Below are 17,612 nucleotides of genomic sequence, written 5' to 3' on the forward strand. Positions count from 1 at the left end.
TTTTGGGCCAGTCCCTCCCACTTAGCCAATAGAGCGAGGAAGGAGAGGAAAGGTCCAGATCCGTGGGGCCCCCCTCAAACTCATTGGCTGACTTTTGAGCTGGCCCCTCCCTCTCAGCGCAAGAGCCAATCAGATATCTAGGGCAAACATTTCTGGGAGTTGAAGTCCACAAGTCTTCAAGTGGCCATGGTTGGAGACTTCTGGCCTAGAAAGACAAGTTTGGTGCTGAGAAGCAACAGGCGGATAAGGAAGCTTGGCAGAGCAGCCGTTTTTCTAAAGTGCCCAATTCCCCCGGTTTTTTCAGCATTATTGCCCTCCCTCTTCCATTTATCCTCTCCCACAACCCCACTTTGTACATCTCTCTCTGTACATACAGATATAAAAAAAAAATTAGTACAGGCTTGACTGTATATTATATATATATATATATATAAATAAACTTTTGCTTCTGTTAACTAGAGTTCTCTCTGCCCGCCCCTCCCCCCTATTTTCGCAAAGTGGTCCATTCCAACCCAGGATTAAAAACACCCCCCACACACACACATGCCCGGTGTAAAGAAGTCCCCCCTCTCCTCCCCCCCGCCACCTCAGCTGGCATCATAGAGGTTAGAGAGGGGTCCGCTGAACTGGATGACGCTCTGGCGCTCCTGCTCACTGCTCTCGCCCCCCAAACCCTGGGGATTCAGCATCATCTCCTCCAAGAGTTCTCGGAAGTTCAGGCTGGCCGGGGAGAAACTGTCCGCCAGGGGAAGCGGGAGGGCCGGCGTCGGGGCCAAGGGTTCGTGGTGCTGGGAAGGGGAGCCGCTGAGCGCCAGGCTGCCCACCAGCCCCGCGCTGTCGTAGGGAGCGTGGAAGTTGAACTGGGAGGGGGCAGGGGGGAGATGGGGGTGCAGCGAAGGAGGAGGAGGAGGAGGAAGAGGAGGAGGAGGAGGAGATGGGTGCGTCCAGAAGTTGGAAAGGCCTTCCCCGGGTGGGCTGTTGGTCAGATCCCAGACCTCGTTCTGCGGCAAGGAAGAGTGCTGGGCGGAGAGAAACCCCGCAGGCTGGCTGAGGTCCAGCGGAGGGACGAGCGGCGGGAAGGGCTGGCTGGGCCTCACGGGAGCCAACAGGGCTGGGGTCTGTTTCTGCTTCTGTTTGACGTTCTCGTCCATCTGCTTCAACTCCTTCAGCACCTGATGGACACAATTCTCCGGTATCTTGATTCCTGCAGAAGGGATAAAACCAGTGGGTGGGTGTCCACATTTTTCCCCCAGTTTAGTTTACTTTATGGTCACTGCACCTCGTGCGACGAAATTAAAATGTAATTAAATAAATACCGGTTCGATGAGTGGTTCGATGCGTGCGTGCACTTTGTGCGAGAGTGCAGGACTCAAACACCGTCCTCTATCTGAACGCTGGCGAGTGAGCTGAGCGGCGGGTTTTTTTTTAGCTCAGCTGAAGCGCGGCAATCCGCTCTGCCACACGAATCAGCTGAGCTAAAAACCAAGGGAATATAGGAGAGCTAACAGCGGGGCCAGTCAGAGGTGGTATTTGCCAGTTCTCCAAACTAGTCCGAATTTCCACTACCGGGACACCAGAACCAGTTCGAACCGGCTGAATACCACCTCTGGATAAAACGTACTGAGTCAACTTTCGGCAGGACGCAAGACACTCAAACTCCACTCGCCCTTCTCTGCAGGACCCCAACTAGAGCAGGGGGTCCCCAACTTTTCGGACCTCCGGGACCACTAAATTCGTAATTTTAAATCCCGTGGATCACTAATATGATCTGCCAAATGACTGGCATGGCTAGGTGGTCATGTGACTGGGTGGATGTGGCCAACTCAATGCCACTCACGTCGAGGGGCACCTTGATGGCCTCTACTCGCCCCTCCCCTCCCAGCCACTCCTCGCCTGCCTGCCTGGGCTCCTTGGGGCCCCAACAGGAAGCAGTGGTGGGCGCTAAGCAGCCACCAGGAGAAAGAGTTGGCAAAACAGCTGGCTCCGTTCAAACTGGATCTGGCTGAGAAGGACGCTTAGCAAAAGCTCCTCACTGAGGACTACGAGCAAAGGCTTTCCAAGCAGAGGGGAGACCTGCGGGAGTTCAAGGCCAGGTCCCGGCGGTGCCTGGAGGCTCAGTGGGTTGAGATGGTCAGCCGGTTCCAGGCCATGATGCGGTCCCACTGGGACGAGGCCCTCCAGCTCTTTGGCACCAGCCGCACTTCCCTCCAGCCTTCGCCCAAAGCCCCACACCGGGAGGCTGAAGTGGGAATTACTGCCCCCCTCCGACCCACACAAATAGACCCTGAAGGGGGAAAATGTATGCAGCAACACACACGTTCATTGCGCGTATCTGGCCCAGGGGCCGTCCTTTGAGGACCCCTGATTTAGTGCAATATAAAAAAAATGCAAATAATTTTTCTGCGGACCAGCAGAATTTTCTCACGGACCACCAGTTGGTGATCACTGAACTAGAGGATGTAACTGTGGCTTAGATTCTCGTGACCTCGATCGGAGGCTGAGGCTCCCAGGATCCGAGTTACAGAGAAAGGAAGGGAAGGTGAAGTCAGTCAGTGAGGAATGAGGGGAGAAACCTGGAAAAGCAGCTGGTCCTCGACTTACAACCGTGTCCGGGAGAGCTGTGTGCCATTTTCGTTGATGCTAAGCTGATGCTCAGTGAGACCTTTGTTAAGTGAGTTTTGCTCCATTTTACAACCTTTCCTGCCACAGTTGTTAACTGAATTAGGGCAGCTGAGTTAGTCTCACAGGTTGTTAAGTGAATCTGGTTTCCCCATTGACTTTGCTGGTCAGAAGGGCATAAAAGGTGGTCCTGGGACATTGCAGCTGTCATAAATATGAGCCGGTTGCCAAGTGTCTGAATTTTGAGCACGGGACTATGGGGATGCTGAAACGGTCTTAGGTGTGAAAAACGGTCACAAGCCACTTGTTTCAGTGCCCTTGTAACTTCCAACGGTCACTAAATGAACTGTTGGTAAGTCGAGGAGCACCTGCATTATAATCAAAACCCTTAATAAAAAGTATATCTCCTACTCCAAAAAAAAGCCACATGTCAACTAAAAAATAATAATATTCCTTCGGTCTTTAGTTGTCAGCAGAAAGGGAGTCGGGGAAAGCAGTGCATTCCTTAAATGCTTCAGATAATTGCTAGGCAGCCGAAGCTTCTGGCACATAAGATTATTACTGGAGAGCAGGATTGATGACTCTTGGCTATGGATGTGTCCCATTGGAGAATATACATCCAGAGGCTGGGGGGAAGACCAGGGTCAAGGGGGAAATGAATGGTGTATTTTAGTGTCGGCTGCACCCAGCTAACGCCAACACGGCCACTTCTAATAAATCGCTTTTTTTTCTCTGAGAGATGTGGCTAGAGACTTATGATTTGAATGGGGGTGGATTTGTTGGAGCCCTGACAGTACATTTATGTTGCTAAGGTAAAGATTCCTTGAATACCTTGAAACATTCTGACCAAGCTGAGTGTCCGGCTATGAGCTGAGTTCACACTTTTTTTTCTTTTGCTATTAATTGACTGCTCTCTTTTCTATCCCTTACTCTGCATTCCCTGCTGTCTCTCTCAACCAGGTTCCCATGGCCTTAGGGGCCACTTTCAAATCCGGCAATTGATCGTCAGGATCTGGGAGTGAGGAGATTCCACCCTTTGCCCCCAAGGAGAGCTGTTTTGAGTTGGCCACTCACCAACTTGCTTCTTCTTCTCTTTGGTCTTGAGGCGGACAATCTGCAGATAGCTGGTATTGGTGATATTAGCCATGATGCTAGCGATTTTGGTCCAGACGCGCAAGAGAGCCCCGCAGAGCATGTAATAGTGGCGCAAACGCGCGCCTTGGAAACATTCCTTCCCCTCCTGGACAACCTTGCAGTTCCTGTTCCTGGGGGTGGGTAGGGGTGGGGTTTGTTAGTAGGGAAGGGTGGGGGAGAAAAGGAAACACAAGACAGAAAACACCACGGTGTCAGGTGTGAAAGTTTATGTCCACCCGTGAATCTTCAATTAAACCGATCTATTGCTGTAGCTGTCGCACAAGAATGTTGTCAAGAGTATATTCATGAACTGGAACAGAGCTTGGTAACAAGGTCAGCCAATGAATAGGCATAGCAACTAAGTCGGCCAATGAGGACTGTTTGGAAACTGAAACTAGAAGTGGCCTAGGCGTGGCTCTATATTAAGCTCTGCAGCTCTGAAGCTACGTTAAGCTCTGAGTACGTCTATTGAAAATGAAACCGCTTCTCTCCTCTGCTGTGTAATTTGCTTGCTCGCGGAAAACTAGAGTTCTCCTCTGACCCTGTAACCTGTCTGCTGCTGTTTGAATTTGCTCCATGTTGGAGAAATCTACCAATGGTTTGCCAAATTTACTTTGTGTTTATGAAGAAGTGAAATGAAGTCTTCAGCCATCTGTGTTTACTTTTCTGGCGCTGAAATTACGCGGCAAAACTCTGAACAAATCTTCTCAATTAACAGTTTGGCATTTGCTTAAGAGTCAGAGAAGAGTCAACAACACTCCAGGAGAGGTTGGACTTTGTGGCTGTGCAAGGATTCTAGGCTGGTCCCTCTTTTCACGCCGCCTCCCTCAACATGCTGCTAGGCTGCATGAATGGCTGTATCGAAAAAGACACTGGTTTTTTTCCTGCTCTCCTTGCCTTCTGTGTGGCCTGTCAGCCGCTGGCCTATTCAGCAGCCAAATCAGATGAGGCAGAGGAGGCGGCATGGGAGTCAGAATTAGCATCAAGGCAACCTGAGAGCTCCGAGGGAGAAGAGGGAATGGAGCTCTCAAGTTGTCTTGATGCTGATTCGGACTCTGATTTGGCTGCTGAAGAGGCCGGCGGCTGACAGGCCACACAGAAAGGAAGGAGAGTAGGAAAAAAGCAGTGTATTTTTTGATGGGCCTCAGAGAGAGAGAGAGAGGGAGAGAGAAAGAGAGAGAGAGAAGTGGTGCCTTGGCCATCCCTCTGCCCTCAGATGGAGAGTCAACAGCCCCCAGGTCTGGAAGTGGCTGATGAGGAAGAGGAGGAACAGCTGGGTCCACTGCCTGATGCGCGGATGCCCAGATGGCAGAGGAGAGGAGAGCAGTGGAAACCTATGGGCCGGTCCTTGGGATGGAAGAGCTACCACTGCTAGTGAAGCCCCACCCTAGCTCTGGGGAATACAAGGCAGGGGGTGGAGATGGATAGATGTGGCGGACAACTATTCCTCTCCTGGCTGGACGGACTTGTTAGCCTGCTGTGTGAGATAAACATTTTGCCATGCGCTCCTAAAAAAGGAATCGATGATTAAGTACAGAGGGTTTGTTGTGGTTGGGGAGTGGAGTCAGTCTGAGCGGTTGTGAGGGGCAGAGGAGGCCGAAGTGGCTGTGGGGACACCAAGGGGTCGGAAAGTGGAGTATGGGTTATCACGGGGTACGGGGGGAGGCCTTGGGAGGCCCAAGGCATGCATCCCCGAGGCACCCCATGCACAATACATGGATTCATTTAACAACATGTGTTGGGGAGGGAAAGGATGAGAGGGAATCGTTTAATGACGGGGTTCATGTAACATTCATCTCGACCTCCCACAGCAATGGGCAGGCGCCATTACTGTCATAACGTGAGGACTTCCTCTATATACCAGTTGCCAAGCAGCCTATTTTGGTCGTCACCGCAGGGACCCTGTGACAGTCTACATCCCCCCCTTTTTTTTTCAGCACTGTTGTAATTTTGAATTAATTAATTAAATTAATGGAAGGGTCAGGCTTTGAGGACTATCGGTAAACCTTATAACTCTATCGACGACGCCATTTAGAAGGGCGCCCACCGTGGCCTAACGATCTGACAGTGTGCACCTCTTCTTCGCTCTCTCTCTAAGAAACTAGACTGCCTCCGTTTTGTCAATGTTTCTGTCTTCGGAGCAACCCTCGAAGGTGACTTACCATACGGCGTGGTTGCAGTGTTTCAGGGAGAAGTCGTAACTGCTCTCCCAGTGGGGTTGAGCATCCGCTGGCGATACCTGCAGGAAAGACCGGCGAGAAGGGACCGTCAAGGAATGGCGGAGGAGAGAAAAAAATGGGATCTGCAGTCACAACCACCACAGCTGCAGGACGGGCCTTACCGGCTGGTACTTCTTCAAAAGGCTATCCATGGTCTCCAGCTGACTCTGTTTGCCGATGTTCGGCTTGTAGAGGGTGAAGTATTTCCCACGGGTCTGTTCGGCTAGGAGGCAAATGTATTTGTTTCCTCGAACCTACAGGGGGCACAGTGCTCGTAGTTAGTTTAGGGAGTCGGGGGGAGAGAGAGTGGTGCCCCCCCCCCAAAAAAACAGGTACTGCAGATTAGGAACCTGAACTCACATGTAGGTGAATGAGCTCAACACACAGCAAATGAGATCCTTAAAAAGCCGGCATTGATCAGGTAACAGACATCAAGCCTGAAGTGGAATGACCACACAATCCAAAGTGGCTTGAGCAGAGAGTATAGAGCAGAATCTCCAACTAGAGTGGAGGGAGGCGTTAAGAGGGGGTCAAGTTTAGAATCCTTGTGCTGCAAAAAGTGGCACAGGCTGGACCTTCCCTAAGTGCTGCGGTGGCGGCACAGGGGTTAGAATGCAGTATTGCAGGCTAACTCTGCCCGCAGCCAGAGGTTTGATCCTCATTGGCTCAAGGTTGACTCAGCCTTCCGTCCTTCTGAGGTACTAAGTCCCCTCCATTCTGCTGAGGAGGGAGAGGCAACCTACTGCAGATGTTTGAGCCATCGATTTCAGCCAGTTAGAACCCAGGATTGTGAAAACTGGAGTTCAAATCATGCTTGGATACCATGTCATCTATTTCTGCCTTAGTCCCCTTACAAGAGAACTTGGAATAGGAATAAACTGTTGTGAGGCACTGCTGATGCAAACAGGACTGCTGGCGGTTATTTGAAGGGAGGGAGGGAGGGAGGGAGGGAGGAAGGAAGGAAGGAAGGAAGGAAGGAAGGAAGGAAGGAAGGAAGGAAGGAAGGAAGGAAGGAAGGAAAGAAGGAAGGAAGGAAGGAGTGGGTGGTGTGGTGTGGTACGGAATGGTATAGAATGGAATGGAATGGAATGGAATATTTGCTAGAATAACCTCCTTCTCCTCAAAGCCCTTCAGCAGAATTACTAAAAAGGAAAGATTTTCATTTCTGATGAAGATCCTTGCCAACCTCTCCCCTTGTGGAAAAACTATTACCCCAACATTTCCATCAGACCCTTCCCACTCCATCCCCACCCGTTTTCCTTACCTTGTGGGACAGGTAGAAGCCATCATGAGGGCCCGTCAGGTGAAGTGACTTCTCATAGACCTCCTCCCACTTCAACCCTCTGTCCACGCTGATCTAAAGGTAGGACAGAAATAAGCAAAGAAGGTGTCAGGAGCGTAGGTAGTTTTTGACTACTGACCATTGGCCTAGCAAAATTACAGCCGCACTTAAAAATAATGACTTAGGATTGGGTCAGAATCACAGTTATAACTGTGGCAGCCCCCATGGTCATACAATCAAATTTGGGGTGCTTGGCAACCAGAACATATTTATAATTGTTGCAGCGTCCCAGGGCCATGAGATCACCAAGGAAGTTTAAAATTGGTTGTGAGAGATCTACAAAATTGTACAGGTCACGAGAAAACAGTCAGAGGCCTTCTTGGTCCGAGCTTGAAATACTTTTGGTTATTGGGAGCTCAAACTATTTTGTCACTAGTGGCATCTTACTGAAAATACAGAAGCTTTCTGTGTGGAACTGTGTTTTTTTCAACTTTAACAATTCTAAAACGTGTGGACTTCAACTCCCAGAATGCCTTGCAAGGCTGGCTGGGGCATTCTGGGAGTTGAAGTCCACACATATTAGAATTGCTAAGGTTGAGAAGCACCATGTCAGCTAAAAAATAATAATACTCCTTTGGTCTTTTTAGTTGCCAGCAGAAAGGGAGTGAGGAGGAAAACAGTGCATTCCTGAAGTGCCTCAGATAATCGCCTTGGCAGCCCAAAGCTGTTGGCACGCAAGATTATTACTGGAGAGCATGATTGATGACTCTTGGCTATGGATGTGTCCCATTGGAGAATATACATCCGGGGGTGAGGTGGGGGGAAGACCAGGGTCAAGGGGGAAATGAATGATGTATTTTAGTGTCGGCTACATCCAGCTAATGCCAACATGGCCACTTCTAATAACACAATGTTTTTTTTTACTTGGAGAGATGTGGCTAGAGACTTTAGATTTAGATAAATTTATTGTCCTTGTACTCAGAAACCTGAGAACAACGAAATAAGGTGCTCTTCCACAACATACAACTGAACAACACCAAAAGACATATACAAATAACAATGTAAAACAAATTAGAACAAATAACAGTTAAAAACTGCACAACCAGGATATATATATATGTTAAGACCACCAGATTCATAACTCTGCATTTAACCTGATCACAGCACTTGGGTAAAAACTATATTTAAATCTACTTGTCCTGGCTTTCAGCACTCTATATATCGTCTTCCTGATGGTAGGATCTCAAACAACGAGTGGCCTGGATGCGAAGGGTCTCTCAAGATCTTTTGTATCTTCCTTCTACAGACTTATGGTTTGAATGGGGGTGGGTTTGTTGGAGCCCTGACACACCAGCGTAGAAGAAGATTGTCGATCCAATGCATCGCCAGGCAAAGCTAGGAAAATTCCAGCCTGAGGCTTGGAAGAGGCAGCCAAGTCAGAAGAAACAAAACGGAGCGTCATCAAAGAAGAGATTCCTGAACGCTTCTCCAAGGTCTTACCTTGTAAAAGACCACCTGGCCATCTTGAGGGTGGCCTGGCGTTAGGAAAATCTCTTTGCTCTCCTCGTAGATTTCATCGATGCCCGGAGCCAAGTCTGAGGAATGGAGAAGGCGGGATGAGAAGGAGAAGAAGGGGGATACCTCAGGGGAGCTCAAACAAAACACGCGGATGGAAAGCTCCCCCCCTTTTGTCTCTCCGTCCCCCGACATACACAAGTGTGGACCACTGTCGCGACTCCCCCTCCACTGCCCCAGTCTAGTAGTTGTGTGTGAGGCTGCGATGTGGGGCGGGGCTGCAAAATCAAAAATGGAGAGTCCGCCCCTTTCGCCAAGTCATCTGACTTAGAATAGGCAAAGTTCCATTCGGTTCAATTCAGCATAGAGCTGGAAGGGACCTTAGAGGTCTTCTAGTCCAACCCTCTGCTCAGGCAGGAGGCTCTGTCCCATTTCAGACAGGTGGCTGTCCGGTCTCTTCTTGAAAACCTCCAGGAGGCAGGTTGTTCCACTGATTCTAAGTGTCAGGAAACCTTTCCTTAGTTCCAGGTTGCTTCTCTCCTGGATTGGTTTCCACCCGTTGCTTCTTGTCCTGCCTTCAGGGGCTTTGGAGAAGAGCTTGACTCCCCTCTTCTTTGGGGCAACCCTTCAAATACTGGAAGACTGCTATCCTATAACCACTAGTCCTTCTTTTCTCTAGACTATCCAAACCCAAATCCTGCAATCGTAGGTTTTAGTCTCCAGGCCTTTAAGGTTGGATTATAATTATTATTAGGTTTAATTTAAATTGAGTTTACTTGATTGCCATTGCACCTCGTACAACGAAATCAAACACCACCTTCAGTGCACATCATGACCACGAAAATAAACCCAAACACGCATCCTTCAAAACTCCGCACACTGAATTGAAAATCCCCGACACTGCACCAACACAACACTGTACAGTAGAATTCAACAGAGCTACTGCCCTGGGATAGAAGCTGTTTTTCAGCCTAAACTTTCTAGGCGCTGGGCTAGAAGTCATGAGACTGAGTTCTAATCCCGCCTTAGGCATGAAAGCCAACTAGGTGACTTTGGGCCAGCCATTCTCTACAAAGCTGGCTGGGGAATCCTGGGACTTGAAGTCCACCCTTCTTCAAGCAGCTAAGATTGAAAAACACGCTCCAAAGAAACTCCCAGTTCTGACACAAGGCCCAAGAATATTTTAAATCTCTATCCTTATCCCAAACATTTTCTGAATATGGAGAATTTTTATTTTTTACTTTCTTACTCAACTGATCTCCACGGAAGGAACACCGCGGACTCTCATAAGTTTGTTATTCCTCGACATAATCTCTCTAACTGAGAATACAACAAGCCTGCGGGTTTTGCCAACTCAGGCGTGAGCCTCCCGCTTACCCAGAATCCCCATGTCGTATTTGCCGTCTTTCTTGTCCCGCTCAATCAGGTAGTCGAAAGTGTCGTTGAAGTACTGGAAGAGCAGATTCTGTTTGTCAACCTCCAGGCCCAACATGCGGTTTAGGAACTTGGTGATGGAACAGTCTGTGAGGAAGGACGGAAGGAAGGAAGGAAGGAAGGAAAGAGGGAGGGAGGGAAGGTGGGAGGGGAGGGGGAAGGAGGGAGGAAGAGGAAGGAAGGAGGGGGGAAGGGAGGAAGGAAGGAAGGAGGAGGAAGGGAAGGTGGCAGGAGGGAAGAAGGGAAGGAAGGAGGAGGAGGGAGGGGAGGGGAGGGAAGGGAAGGAAGGAGGGAGGGAGGAGGGAGGGAGGGAGGAAGGAAGGAGGAGGAAGGACGGAGGGAGGGAGGGAGAAGGAAGGAAGGAGGAGGAAGGAAGGAAGGGGAAGGAAGGGAAGGGAAGGAAGGAAGGAAGGAAGGAAGGGAAGGAAGGGAAGAGAAAAGGACATCATGCATTTAGTTCATCTTGGAAAACAAGTTTCCTGACTCACAAAGATTGATCCAAGGTCCAGGTTGTGTAAATCTCAGGTCTGGGAAGTTTGTCTGCATCTCTTAACACGCCTTGTGCGTATGCACGTAGACCAGGGGTGTTAAACTCAAGGCCCATGGACTGGATCCATCCTGCGGGATGCTTAAGTCTGCCCTGCAGAACCGGCCTGGAAATATCAAAGGACCGGCCTGTGGTACCTCACGAGGCCCCCACGTGGCTCCTTTTCGGCCAGCAGAGTGCTGCAGAAGGCCATGGAGGCCAAAAACGAGGCGTGGGGGGGACCACGCGTGGCTGTGCCGCACCCTCCAAATTTGTGATCAATGCTGCGATTGGCATGGCAAGTCTTCTCACTCAAAGTTCTGTCTAAGTTTTCTTTCAAAACATGTGAGAACTGAAAGGTCAGATTTTTTTCCCCCTACTTATAAGAAAGAGAGTTGAGTTTTCACAAAGAACTGGAGATGATTTCTAATCAAACTAAAGGGGCAGACTCAGACAGTGAGGAGGTTGGGGAGGAACCTGGGCCAGTCCTGGAGCCTGAGGAAGGCTGAGACGGGGGCTCTGCATCGGAGGCAGAGATGGGGCCAGGGCCGTCTGACAATTATCAGCTGCCTTCAGAATCAGACATCAGCGAGGCAGAAGACCAGCCGGAGCCTGTTCCCAGTGTGCACATGCACAGAGCTGCCAGGAGAAGGGATCAGCTAAGGAACAAGGGTCAACAGGGGAGTAAAGGCTCAGCTGGGACGGTGAATGGCCTCTCCCATGGGGAATAAAAGAGGACCGAATGGGGAGTGGTGTTTGCAGAAGACAATTAGTTCAATTCATTAGAGTGATCTGTTTCTGACTTTGCTGCTACAGCGTGGCGTTGGGAAGATATCGGCCTGGCAACTCTCCCAGCCTGATAAAGGTCTTTCGTTGTGAAATCTCATGAAAGGCTGTTTGCCGGGACTTTGCTGGAGAGGAATTCCCTTTAACCTAAATAAAAGGGGTTTTATTGGAACGAGGGGTCTGCTTCGTGGTCTCGGGTCAGAACAATTATAACGTTCCCCTGGCTCATACCGCAGGCCGCGATAAGCAGAGACGAGAACCCGCCACGTAGAACAGAGTCTAAAGGCGAGTAAACTGAGAGGAAGGGGGTGCGTAGCTTACCTTTCTCCATGGTCATGAAGCCGTATCGCATCTCCTTGCAAGAGATTCCCACGGAGAGGAGGGACTGCTTCATTTCTGAAAACCCAGATTTTGTTTTAACAGATGGAAAGCAGGTGGTCGGCAAGACGTATGAAAGCGAATTTCCGTGTGGATTAACTGTAAGGCGGCGTTTAGAAACGGCCTCAAAAACCAAGCAAGGGGTTTCAATCAAGTCTCAATAGGGCCGGGAGGGACCCTGGAGGTCTTCTAGTCCAGCCCCCTGGCTCAAGCAGGAGATCCTATATCATTCTGAACCAATGGCTGCCCAACCCTTTTCTTAAAAGCCTCCAGTGTTGGATCACCCACAATTTTCTAGGGGCAGGCAGTTCCGCTGGTTAATTGTTAGGAAGTTTCTCCTGAATTCCAGGTTGTTTCTTTCCTTGACTAGTTCAATCAATTCAAGAATTTTGCGAGGAAGGAGATGCCATTAGTTTGGGGACATATCCTTGACTAACCCTCAGAGTTTGTCATTAATCATTTAACCACTGGAATCAAGAGGTGCCATTCAGCAGGTTCTGAGCAGTTCTGGAGAACCGGTAGCGGAAATTTTGAGTAGTTCAGAGAGCTGGCAATCCCACCTCTGACTGGCCCCCCTGCCAACCCCATCTCTTCTCTGCCTCCCATTGAGTCCCAGCTGATCGGCTGGGTCTCCTTTGGTTGCCCTGCGCAGGAGAACGGAGCTGGAAAGCAGGTTAGTGGGGTGGGGAGGGAAGGGGGATTTTGCAGTAATCTTCCCCTGCCACGCCCACCAAGCCCACCAAGCCACGCCCAGCGAGCCACGCCCACAGAAACCAGTAGTAAAAAAAAGTTGGAATCCCACCACTGACTGGAATCCTGAATTATGCCTAGTCCCAAACCTTCATGTATTTGTGTGGCTGAAATGGGAAAATACTTTCCCGCCTAATCATTACAATAATAATAATAATAATAACAACAACAAACACTTGGAACAGCTTATATCCTCCGACACTACCTGAACAGTTCCTAGGTCCTTGGTTAGGACTCGAGCTGTTGAGCAACCAACCAGCCCCAAAGGCTGTGAACCTCACTAAAGATTAAATCATAATAATAATAATAATTGGTATTGTTATTATTTACAATCAAAGCTTTTTGGCAGCAGAACCATCTTTCTCTACAAACAGAAAACACAACATTTATTTGGCTGGATGTATTCTAGCAGAGAGTGGCCTCCAGTTGCGAAATCCTCAGATATGGCATTGGGATACAGAACACAGGATAACAGAGCTCGAAGGGACCTTGGAGGTCTTCTAGTCCAACCCCCTTCTCAAGCAGGAGACCCTATACGTTGTCCAATCTCTTCTTAAAAACCTCCCGTGTTGCAGCATCCACAACTTCTGGAGGCAGGTTGTTCCACTGATTAATTGTTCTAAGCGTTTGGAAAGTTCCCCTTGGCTGGTTCTTCTCCTTGATAAGTTTCCGTTGCAATGACCTCTGAACTCCTCCTTCGAGGTTAAAGGTTTGATTAGATGGCGGGAATCTGCTGGATTTCAAACTGGGAGCTAACATCCTTCGCTATAGCTAAAGATCAGCGTTGTCCTCCTCTTTCTTAGCATTATATTCCACCCCATCCTTGCTTACCGCTGAAAAAAGCCGCATCTCCTTCCTGATAGATCTTTGGCACGGGGACTTTGCTCTCAGTCTGCTGGAAGATGGTTCGTAGGACTTTATCGAGGGCTCTGATGCCATACTGGGGAGAGGCAGAGAAAGGCGTCAAAAATCCGGGCCCCGCATAGGTTAAGAGCATCCTGGCTAGATGCAGGTCACGTTAAGGAAATGAACCACTCCCCCTTTTCAGCCTCCCCACGTTCTCTGGAGTCCTGGGTGCTCTCTGAGCTGGTTGGTTTGCTTAACAGACGTTTCATTACCCCACTAGGTAACATCGTCAGGGAGAGGGGAATGCGGGGTTTTGATACCTGCCTATAAATACAGGTCGTCCTGGAGTTATGGCCATAATGGAGTGCAAGATTTCTGTTGCTAAGTGAGACAGGTCTTAAGTGAGTTTTGCCCCATTTTACAACCTTGTTTTGGGCCACCCGTTAAGTGAATCACTTAAGATCACTACGGTTGTTCAGTGACTCTGGATTCCCCCACTGGCTTGGCTTGCCGGAGGATTGCAAAAAAAAGGATCATGTGACCCTGGCACACTGCAGCTGTCATAACTACGAGTCAGTTGCCAAGCATCTGGATTTTGATCATGTGACCCGTAGGGATCCCACAGAGTGGTGCGGTGGCCTAGCGGTGGAGCTCTTGCCTTACAATCAGGAGGCTGTGGGTTTGATCCTAGATAGAGTCAGATATTTTTCTCTCTCTGGGCACATTGAGAATATATTTGCTGAACAAAACTCCGCATTGGTGACAGGAAAGGCATCCGGCCAGTAAACACTCTCTACTCCATTCAGCTGCCCAGAGTCTACCCCACAAGGGATTATGGGGGGTCATGAAAAGGAGATGATGACCGTAGGGCACCTACAAAGGTTATAAATGTGAAAAATGATCATGTTATTCTTCTCAGTGCCGCTCTAACTTCGAACAAGTCGCTAAATGAACTGTTGTTAAGTCAAGGACTGTCTCTAGTGGCTTGGCCTGTCAATTTTGGTTGAGATGTGCAAGCTAATACAGGGACTCCTTGACTTACAACCACATGTTTAGTAACTGTTCGAAGTCAGTGGAACTGAAAAAAGCGATTTGCAGCCATTCCTTGCACTTACAACCACTGCAGCCTCCATACAGCCACAGGATCAAAATTTGGGTGCTTGGCAAACAGCATGGATTTATGACATTTCCAGCTTCCCAGGGTCACATAATAGCCATTTGTGATCTTCCCGGCCAACTTCCGACAAATAAAATCAAAGGAGGAATCCCGTTTTGCTTAATGACCGCACAAATCACTTAAACAACTGATTTAACTTAATGCCAACGTGGTCATAATTTGAGGACTACCTGTAGATACAAACAGAATACAAACCCTACACTCCCTTCTAGCACTGATGACATTACAGGTGGTCCTCAACTTACAACAATACACTTAGCGACTGCTCAAAGTTACGACGTCACTGAAGAAAGAGACATATATAACCATTTTTTCACACTTAACGCTTGTTTGCAGCATCCCCATGGCTGCATGATCCAAATTCGGATGCTTGACAACTAACTCCTATTTAGGAAGAGTGATCTGTTCCCCGGGGGTCACGTGATCCCCTTTTGCGACCTTCTGACAAGCCAAGTTTCAAGGGGGAAGCCAGATTCACTCAACAACCATAGTACTCACTTCACAACTCACTGTGATTCACTTAACAACTGTGGCAAGAAAGGTCGTAAAACGGGACAAAACTCAAGTTATCAAAAGTTTCGCTTAGCAACAGAAAAGTTGGGGTCGTTTTCATTCATCACCTTTTGAACCATAATACAAGAATCTCATTTCAAACACTTTGCTTTGCAATATTATCATTTATAATTTCCATATTCTTTGTTTTTCTGATATTATTTGTATGATCAATTGTATTTTCTATTTTGTATTTAATACAGTATATATAAAAGAAGAAGGATATAAAATAGTAAATAGGGATGCGGCTAACTCGAAGGTAATAATTAAGAATGACTATATTGGTATTAGTTTTCTTTTCTTTTTTTTATTTGCTATATGTTGGCTTTGAGGAAGTAAATGAAGAGAACATATAAAATAAAATAATTGGTAAGATGGAAATAATCACAAAGGGGATAAATATTGGATAATATCTTTTAGGATGAAAATGTTTTTGTTTCTGGAATTATGAATGAAATAATATGAAGTGAAAATTTATTAAAAGAAAAATGGAATCGGTAACGATTTGAAATGAAACTAGATAAGATAGCTGAAAATGTAACTATGATTTTATACGTATGTTGTAGCCCGGAGTCACATTGCTCACTTGAAGAGATGTGTAAAAAATAAAAAATTATGTAAAAAGGAAAAGAAAAAGAAAGAAATGTTGGGGTCAACTGTGGTTGTAAAATGAGGATTACCTGTACTTCATGGGGTAATGAGATTTCTGTAAGTGAACAACCAAACTCAGAGACCACCGAAGGTTGCACGTTTTAAGGATTACACTCCTGTCCTCGTTTAACCCAAGGAAAATACAGCACTAACCCCATTTTCCACCTCGGGCATCTGCTTGAATTGTTATCCCTCGAGGGATATTTCATGGTATCCGTTCATATCCGGATAGCATGAAAAATAAAGGCAAAAAATACAAACCCACAGCACCTTTTCTAACGAACAAATCTCACTGAAGGGCAGAAGCTTTGGGGAGAGCTGCAGACTTAACCTCACCTTATTCTCGAAGTTGTATTTGCTGAGGTCCCGGGATTCAGTCGCTCTTCGGTCACCGTGAGTTAAGGCACCCTGTGGTAAAGAGAAGGTCACACGTGAGAGAAAGCGTCCTTACATATTGTGTTATGGTGTGGTAGGCTGGCTTGACAGCCGCAAACAGAAAGGCATTGCAGAGGGTGATGAGCACAGCACAAAAAATTATGGCCTGTCCCCTGACACCACTGGACGAAATAGCCGGGACCTGCTGCCTCAGCAGTGTGAGGGAAATCCTCAGGGATGATTCACATCCTGGTCAGCACCTCTTTACTCTCCTACCATCAGGTAGAATTAGAATTAGAATTAGAATTAGAATTAGAATTAGAATTAGAATTAGAATAGAATAGAATAGAATAGAATAGAATAGAATAGAATAGAATAGAATAGAATAGAACAGAACAAGGAATAAGGAAAGAATAGAACAGAACAAGGAATAAGGAAAGAATAGAATAGAATAGAATAGAATAGAATAGAATAGAATAGAATAGAATAGAATAGAATAGAATAGAATAGAACAAGGAATAAGGAAAGAATAGAACAGAACAGAACAGAACAGAACAGAACAGAATAGAACAGAACAGAACAGAATAGAACAGAACAAGGAATAAGGAAAGAATAGAATGGAATGGAATGGAATGGAATGGAATGGAATGGAATGGAATAGAATAGAATAGAACAAGGAATAAGGAAAGAATAGAATAGAACAGAACAGAACAGAATAGAACAGAACAAGGAATAAGGAAAGAATAGAATGGAATGGAATGGAATGGAATGGAATGGAATGGAATGGAATGGAATGGAATAGAATAGAATAGAACAAGGAATAAGGAAAGAATAGAATAGAACAGAATAGAAGAGAATAGAACAGAATAAGGAATAAGGAAAGAATAGAATGGAATGGAATGGAATGGAATAGAATAGAATAGAACTCTTTATTGGCCAAGTGTGATTGGACACACAAGGAATTTGTCTTGGTGCAAATGCTCTTATAAAAGAACATAAAGGATACATTTGTCAAGAGTCAAGAATCATCAGGTACAACACTTAATAATCGTCATAGGGTACAATAAGCAATCAAATCATACTAGGAAACAGTCAATATAGATCGTAAAGATACAAGCGACAAAGTTACAGTCATACAGGCACAAATGGGAGGGGATGGGTCATAAGGAGTGATGAGAAGATCAACAGTAATAGTAATGCAGACTTTGTAAATAGTTGAAAAGGGTTGAGGGAATTATATGTTTAGCAGAGTGATGGCTTTCGGGAAAAAACTGTTCTTGTGCCTAGTTGTTCTCGTGTGCAGTGCTCTATAGCATCATTTTGAGGGAAGGAGTTGAAACAGTTTATGTCCAGGATGTGAGGGGTCTG

General features: G+C 47.2%; 1 protein-coding gene across 3 annotated transcripts in view; it reads right to left on the reverse strand.

The window, feature by feature from the left end:
- Positions 1-235: 235 nt before the first annotated feature.
- SBNO2 (strawberry notch homolog 2) overlaps positions 236-17,612 on the reverse strand; it is a 133,165-nt gene continuing 115,788 nt past the window's right edge. For all 3 annotated transcript variants that reach the window (XM_087922699.1, XM_087922698.1, XM_087922700.1), the window contains 10 exons: positions 16,206-16,277; positions 13,475-13,583; positions 11,837-11,911; positions 10,147-10,290; positions 8,755-8,849; positions 7,237-7,329; positions 6,095-6,226; positions 5,916-5,992; positions 3,694-3,884; positions 236-1,204 (listed from right to left, as the gene is read on the reverse strand). In XM_087922699.1, coding sequence (XP_087778825.1) covers positions 588-1,204; positions 3,694-3,884; positions 5,916-5,992; positions 6,095-6,226; positions 7,237-7,329; positions 8,755-8,849; positions 10,147-10,290; positions 11,837-11,911; positions 13,475-13,583; positions 16,206-16,277 — 1,605 coding nt within the window. In that variant the 3' untranslated portion in view covers positions 236-587. The remainder of the gene's footprint in view (positions 1,205-3,693; positions 3,885-5,915; positions 5,993-6,094; positions 6,227-7,236; positions 7,330-8,754; positions 8,850-10,146; positions 10,291-11,836; positions 11,912-13,474; positions 13,584-16,205; positions 16,278-17,612) is intronic.

The sequence above is a fragment of the Pseudonaja textilis genome, chromosome 1 (assembly GCF_049901715.1).
Source record: "Pseudonaja textilis isolate UNSWEBS1 chromosome 1, rPseTex1.2, whole genome shotgun sequence".
NCBI classification, from domain to species: domain Eukaryota; kingdom Metazoa; phylum Chordata; class Lepidosauria; order Squamata; family Elapidae; genus Pseudonaja; species Pseudonaja textilis.